At 39.6% G+C, this 7,500-nt stretch overlaps 2 protein-coding genes across 2 annotated transcripts in view; one reads left to right on the top strand and one right to left on the bottom strand.

The window, feature by feature from the left end:
• Window positions 1-1,166, top strand: part of LOC138044412 (uncharacterized) — a 14,225-nt gene extending 13,059 nt beyond the window's left edge. The window contains exon 10 of the mRNA XM_068890928.1: window positions 1-1,166. This exon is cut by the window's left edge and continues 696 nt beyond it. The gene's annotated coding sequence lies outside the window, so the exon portion shown is untranslated.
• A 2,631-nt stretch (window positions 1,167-3,797) lies between these two features.
• The window catches only part of LOC138045259 (uridylate-specific endoribonuclease B-like), an 8,681-nt gene continuing 4,978 nt past the window's right edge, over window positions 3,798-7,500 (bottom strand). The window contains exon 5 of the mRNA XM_068891687.1: window positions 3,798-5,845. Within this exon, the coding sequence (XP_068747788.1) occupies window positions 5,591-5,845 (255 nt within the window). The 3' untranslated portion in view covers window positions 3,798-5,590. The remainder of the gene's footprint in view (window positions 5,846-7,500) is intronic.

Below are 7,500 nucleotides of genomic sequence, written 5' to 3'. Positions count from 1 at the left end.
AGGCCTTTTTCGCATTCTAACTGTTGGGAATCGAGCATGAAATGGAGGCTAATTCACATGCACATTAGCCTCCATTTCATGCTAGATCTAGTCTAACCGAGAGAATACTAGACTGGCCTATTTCTTGGTGTGAACTGGATCTCAAAAGCTTGAATGACGACAGTTGGAGCGCTTTCTCACGAGCTGGCTTTCCAGTAACGGAGAAAGGAAAACGCACTTTCCGTGGGGTTTCACGTGTAGAACGACCTTTGTTAGAACGAATTTTTCGATGTTTTCGCCACGCGAAAGTAGGATGAGCGCACGTTTCTCGATCTTTTTTATTTTAAAACCCCATGGAAGCGCTTGCCATGGAAGCGCAGAAAAAAGCCAAAAAATCCTGTTAGAAAGTCGAACAATGGGCGATGTTAGAAAATTCAAGAGCAATTGTCTCAATGAGCAAACATTTTTTCCTCTTTTCTACCTATAAAGCTTACATTTTTGTGTAAGATAAATTTTGGAATAGTGTGGAGTGCTTCATGGAAAAAAGAATTTTACCTGGTGAATCCTCTAATTTCCGTGAATTTTTAGATATCACGTAAGATTTGGTTGTGACTAAAATAGATTTTCCGCAGTCAGGTGGGACACTTGATGACAAATACATAACAACCAACTTCGGGCCCAAACAAGAAGACGAAAAAAATTTTGAAATGTCATTAGTCAAATCGTTTTTAAACTTTAAATGTTGATACTGAAAACGATATAAAAAGTAAACGCTAGTGTGTATAAGGATACACACTTTTCTTTGCGTGCTCCAAAATGAAAACTAATTCGTTTCAATCTTGAGGGACTTCCCAGAATTAGCCTTTTGAACGTGATATTTTTTCACGACAAAAATGAGTTTTTTGGTGGACAGAAGCGCTTTAGAATTTCAGTAAAAATTTCCATGTAATGGCAGGTGCCCAATCTCTGTACAAAACCGATGTTTGATTTTTTTTCCCTTGCTTTTCATTTGTCGTTGAGAATCACGATGTTTTTTATTCATTTTCAAATGAAAATTTCTACATGAAGCTACCACTGATGTTTGTATGTAAGAACGTATCACGCATGCTTAGTTTGTCTTGGTAGATGTTGTTTATCTTTGAAAAATTAAATCAAAAATACTTCAGGTAAATTAAATTAATTCAATGGATACGTTTGCAATTCCCAGAGCTTAATTCGTCGACTACGACTAACTCAATCAAGTCAATGTTGTAGCCCTTATTCACGATAGCGGCCATGTTGTTTTTCAACTTGTCATGCAAATTAGCCATGTGTTATGCTGGGGGGCAAACATTGGAATTTAGGCAAATTGCGGAAAATCGGCTCGTCGAAATATTGAATTAACATTGCTAAAAGTACATTTTAGAATTTAGAATTAAGTACCTTTTATAATAATTTTATATCTTTTGATTGCTTTTGACATTTTGACTTTCTACTTCGTTATCTGTTCATTTTTCACTAAAAAAAAAAACATCGAAGTGACTTGCGTAATCATTCTATTTTACATTCAATGAACGTGAAACAATCATCTGTGTGGCTAAGATGTTCGTTATAACCTCTCGAACTTGTGTTGTTTGCCCCCTCAGAAGCGAGTAGCTAATTTGCATGAAAATAGCAAATCCAACATGGCGGCCATCGTGAATTAGTTAGCCGATTTGGTCTTTGTTTATTTTCCCGAAAAATTGGTTTAAAAGAAGACACTTTTCCGACGCTGATGCGAACAAACCTGATACCAGACTTTTCTCACTCTTGGGTGATGGATTCCTGTCTCTGACCAATTCAAATTTCAAAATCCACAATAAATTTTCCTTCTCCATGTCGCTGCAATGTGGTCAACAAACCTCCATATCTGGTGCAACTCATATTATTACACGTCTCTTTTACGCCCTTCGGTCACTAAGCGACACAACACTGGGCAAACCAACGGCGACGACGAATTCCCGCCCTTTCCACATACCACGCGTGCGTTTCCAGGAGAAAAAAGATGAAAAAATGCACAAAAACTGACACACCCTTTGCAGCTTTTATTCCACGTTAACTTGACATAAAACTTAAGAAAAATTACGTAATTCTCTAAATGAACTCAGTTGATTGAGCATAAGGCCAGTACCAGTCAGTCCTTAGCCGACGTAAACGCCCTTTGTGATTCTACAGAGAATCTCAGGCCAATTTCTTAGCCAACTTGTTACTGATAAAATCAAGATCTACGACGGCCACGTCGACGAAAACGTTCTCTCAACATATAACTTTGCACCATCGTAAGTCTTTTGTGAATATTCCATCTCGTTCACGGACGAATTATCAAAAAAAAAAAAACACTGGTTCGAGCACAGAAAACGAGAGGTTGCCATCTAAGCTCACGTTGGCGTTACAACCTCAAATTTGGAGATTTCACGTCGTTACGCAGAGCACCGCAAAATCAGGGACTTTAAGATCTACGACGTGACGGCAAACGAAAACGCCACAAATTTTGCATAGTCAATGACCAAAAACAACATCTTTGCACGCTCTGCACGTGTATTTTTCTTTTTTGTACGTTTCTTTCACGTTTTCGGCAAACCTACGACGTGAAATGACCAATTCTCAAGTTTTACGAAGAACGTGAACACAAGGCAGCGAATTTGAGTTTTCTGTCGTAGCTTCAACACCGCACCTCCTGATTTAGTTCCTGGAAAGTTGCGCTGGTTTTTGAAAGTTAGTCAAACCGAAATAATGACGAAAAAGATTAATAAACCTGAACTTGCAATTTTAAATGACGTTTTCGTTACCGTCGCGTCGTACATTAGATCTTTAAAGGCATAAGCAACATATCGCAAGAGGGTGGCCAAACGTATGCAACATGTTGAGCCCAACAATGCTGCAAGATGTTGCGTTCAAATGTTGCGAGCGTTTGGCCAGGCTTTTAAACTCCGTAATATGGGGCGTTTTCCATTTACAAAAAATTTCCGGAAATTTCGGTGGAAATTTCCATCCCGTGAAAAACGTGTTCCATTTAACTCAGGTCCGTTCGCCGCCCAGTGATTGCGATTTTACGCACCAATTTTTAAAAATGTGGCCGTGAATAGCCTGGAAGTGGTAAGACCTTTCAAAAGTTGTAAATGGAACACACATTTCCATCGGAGAGTTTTCAACGGGAAAACAGGACTACCTTTTCAGAAGTTCCGTCTATTCCCGAGATTTTCCAGTGGAACGAACCAAAAACGTGTGTTCCATTTACATCCCAACCGGAATTTCTGGAATTTCTTGGTAAATGAAAAACGCCTAATATGGGGGGCGCCGCACGTGCAGCAAGAATATTTTTCCTCTTATAATCCACGTTATTGTACAGTAGAGAACCGGTTTGACCAGTTTAGTTGCCGACGTTTCCGCACGCACAAATTTGTCACACGTTCTCGGTTGTTTACAATAGGCCATTTCCGAGTTCATGTCTGCCTCCTCTTCAAAGCGAGTCTAAGTGGGAAGTTTTTGTTATGAAATTAGTTTTCATTCAGATGTACCATCACAAAAACATCGCACTTAAACTCGTTTTGAAGAGGAGGCAGACATGAACTCGGAAATGGCCTATTCATTTGCTAAAAATTTAGTGCCAAAGAGGTTTGATAATAAATATCTTATTAGATGTTTTGGTGTGTAGTATCGCTCATTATTTCTACTCGTTGTTTGTATTTTGACGAGCCCTAAAATACAGCACAACTTGTAAAAATACTCAGCGATACTACACACCAAAACATCTAATAAGCTATTTATTACCCATTTATTTATTAGCCCGCTAGGGCAAATAATAATAATTATTATTATTTATTAGCCCGCTAGGGCTCGTCAAAATACAGCAAAACTTGTAAAAATACTCAGCGATACTACACACCAAACCATCTAATAAGATAGAAATATATATATTACTCTTTTGTGGAGTCAAATTGTCGTTGCCATAGCTGTTATCATTTCTTAGGACGCTTTCCACTTGACAAAACTGACCGACCTGACAGGTCATTTGAGAAAGGGCTAACTCAACAACGCATTCAAATTAACACACTTGGTGAACGACATATACTCCTCCAGAAGAATGCGAGAAATTATCATGCAAGTGTTCCTTCAAATTGTTGCATTTTATGGCCGGCCACTTCTGACAAAAGGAAAGCTAAAACTTTGACCAATCGCAAAGGTCGCCAAAAGCGCCATGAACCAATCAAAATTAGAAGAAATTGCATGGAACTTTCTCGAAACCCGGGGAAAATAGCCGATTGTTTTTGGTTTTTCTTCTCATTGGTAGAAATAGTGACGAGAGATATTTAACGATCATGACAATGCGAACAATCACAAATTGGTAATTTCTGTCAACACTCAACAAAAACCCGATTTCACAACAATTTAATGCAGTTAGATTAATTTGGAAAAGCCTACATAGATTTCATATTAGTACTTAATATATCTCTCAGAAAGCAATGTCGTTAGGTTAGGCACATTCGGCGGGCCTGGGCATCGCATTTACGCGAAATGGCAAAAGGCTGGCTTCTGATTGTTATAATGGCATGCTAAAAGCCCTAATTTTAACTGGTATCCCTGTTTTGAAACGTTCTTCGATATCTGTATGTAGACGTTGCCGAAGAAGCGTCGCTAAATCTCTCGAACACCTCACGGCGTTTTCTTGGGTCGTATTGTAAGTTAAGCGTGGTTTTCATTAGCGACTCAAGCACAAGCAGCTTATGCTAGTGACAACGAAGGTCGAGGTAAGTATCAAAATCAACCAGGGCAACCGCCATTTCGTTCAAATTCTCAGACGCAAGGAATCTGGAACGAATGCATGCTTTAATTGGCCAGATGTAGCAAATTTCCTTGTGCTTATGTTGCGTTTCGTTTTCACACGACGCAAGCGAACGCAAGCATAACCGCAAACACAAGGAAAAGGAAAATTTTTGATCCTTGTGAAATTGTCGATCTCATGCTTGCGCGTATGCTCGCCCTTGCGTCGCTAGTGAAAACCAGGCTTTACTGTTTCGTGTTTCCCACTCTAGTAAAGAGCCCATCAAATGGGGCATCTACCTTTCACGTCAACCCTTTCTCGAGCAGAGTTATTAGCGACCTTGAGATTGGAGTACGAGTACGAGTTTTCTGTACACGCGCGTTACGTTTAAAGAACGAAATTTTTCCAAATGTGCGTGCTCAGAACTGAGACTTCGTACTTGTAGCCTAGACGTCGTCCTACTCCAAGCTGAAGGTCGCTATTTACGGAACATCTCTCGTGGGGTTTCGAGGTTAACAGCCCCAATCAAAACAGAGCTATGACAGAGCTATTGTTTTACGTCATATAACCCAACAAACACGCATCACGCTGGAATTTTTTTCTCGCGTTTCGATTCGCAGTGAAAATATGACACTTTTCGCGGGAAAGAGGCGTTCTAAAAATAAATCTACTCGGCAAAAGGTTGACGCAAGGAATAAGTGTAGATAGAGGGTCCTATTTGATGGACTTCTGATCCAGTTCATTCCTTCCCGTAAATTATTGAACTTAACCGGAAAAACGCGGGCCGCAAATTAAAATACGGCCACTTGAACTCACTTCGTGAAAGGCAATTCATGAGGTTATCGGATAACAGCTTCCTAGACAAGGCCCCATGCGGTGGGCCTTAACAATGACATCGTAGTCATCAATCTCCACATGGACATCTGTCTTATTACCAGCCAGGAAACATACCGTGTACAGAGCCATCTCGAACTCGGGACTGGTACCAATAAATGAGCTACCAATTGGCTTCGTGTCACCTTTCCAAGTAAACTGGATTGTGATAAGTTGGTTGAAACTTTCTTCTTCGCTGCTTGTGTGCCTCTTCTGTAAATGCGAGATTCACGCCATTAGGTCCTTCAAGATTCATAAACATCACCATGCCAGAAGAGCCTTTCTTAACTCGACGAGAAAGAAAAGACTTTGCAGAAATCGTGTAAAGTCTTTATTAATAGAGTGTGCGCAAGAGGTTGCTTGGAGACAGTTTCAAACCCAGACCTAGTCTTATGCCCCGTTCACACCAAACCTTAACCATGTTTTAAACCGGTTTAGTTAAACACGGTTTCAAAGTGTTTTCTTTTTAAATCATGTATACTGATTTTAGTCGACTACAAACTTAACACAGACCAAAGCATGCGCATTTGAAAACTTTAAGTTGATACTTGCGCAATATAAATGAATAAAGTTAAAGCAGAAACCCATAAGGGCTGAAACGTGTAACGGCCACTTGTGTGCTGGGAAACAAGCTTCTGAATATTCCAATTTGCTAAGTACCATATTTGGAACAACAAGAGCGAGGGGTTTCCAAATATGGTACTTAGCACTGAAACATTCAACCAATCAGTTCGCACTGAATATTCGGAAGCTGTGAACGCGCGTTACACGTTTCAACCCTTATGGGTTTCTGGTTAAAGTTAAAGCATGTATTGAAACTCACTTGAATCTCATGTAAAAGCCAGTCCTAGATTTTTCCATGACTGATTTTCATTTTATTAAACCCAGGTTAATTAAACATGTCTTGTTGGTGTGAATAGGGCATTAATCGCACTCATAAGACGCCATATTGATTTTCGTACTGAAGGCTTGATTGCCGTGTCAAAAATATGATGCGCGCGCCGCCAAAACCGGTTTGACTGGAGTTAATTTCTGCAGAGATGCAGAAACTCTGGTGAGTTTTAGAGAGGCACAACAGGGTACATATACATATAAATTTTCCCAATGTAAGTTTCAGTATATTAACAATACACTGTTCTTCAAGACAATGTGGTGACAAGTCAAAAAAGTTCGCTAATGAAAACCACTTTCTTCCAGTTTAAAGGTTACATAGCCTAATCCCTAATTAAAGAGACTACCATACAACTTATGAGAAGTCAAATCAACATATCAAATAGACCATTTTACAGTTGTGTGCTTAGTTGTCTGGCCTTTGAATGAAAGAGAAGTTGGAGTTGACCTTGTTTTGATAGAAACCTCCCTGGTTTTCTTATGTTAATGATGTTTTTTCATGCTAATTAGTAGGAATTTACATGAGAAAAGCATTGAGGTCTCTATCAAAGCAAGGTCAACTCCAGCCTCACTTTCATTCAAAGGCCAAGTAACTAAGCAGACAACTGTGAAATGGTCTATTAAGTGATATCGAATCAAATGTTGGAATACACACTTAGGTCCATGGGAATGCATGTAATGATGCATGTCCAATATTGAGTCCCAACACCAAGTGTTGCTTTATGTCAAAGCATTTGCTACCAATTTCCAACAATAGATGTATTCATGCTCTTAAGTGTACCATGGGTAATCAGGGCAAGATGGTTTAAAGGCTTGTGTGGAAGTTGAAAGCGATGAAAAGTATTCATGATGTGCAATTTTGAGGTTTTTTATTTTCCAAAACAAAAGATATCAGCTCAAACATGTGGGAGAATAAAGTTGGAGAGAATGGGGGTGCAGGGATGGTGCAGTGGTGAGAGCACTCGCCTCCCACCAAT

The sequence above is a fragment of the Montipora capricornis genome, chromosome 4 (genome assembly GCF_036669925.1).
Source record: "Montipora capricornis isolate CH-2021 chromosome 4, ASM3666992v2, whole genome shotgun sequence".
NCBI lineage: Eukaryota > Metazoa > Cnidaria > Anthozoa > Scleractinia > Acroporidae > Montipora > Montipora capricornis.
This window is presented reverse-complemented; position numbering and strand designations above follow the sequence as displayed.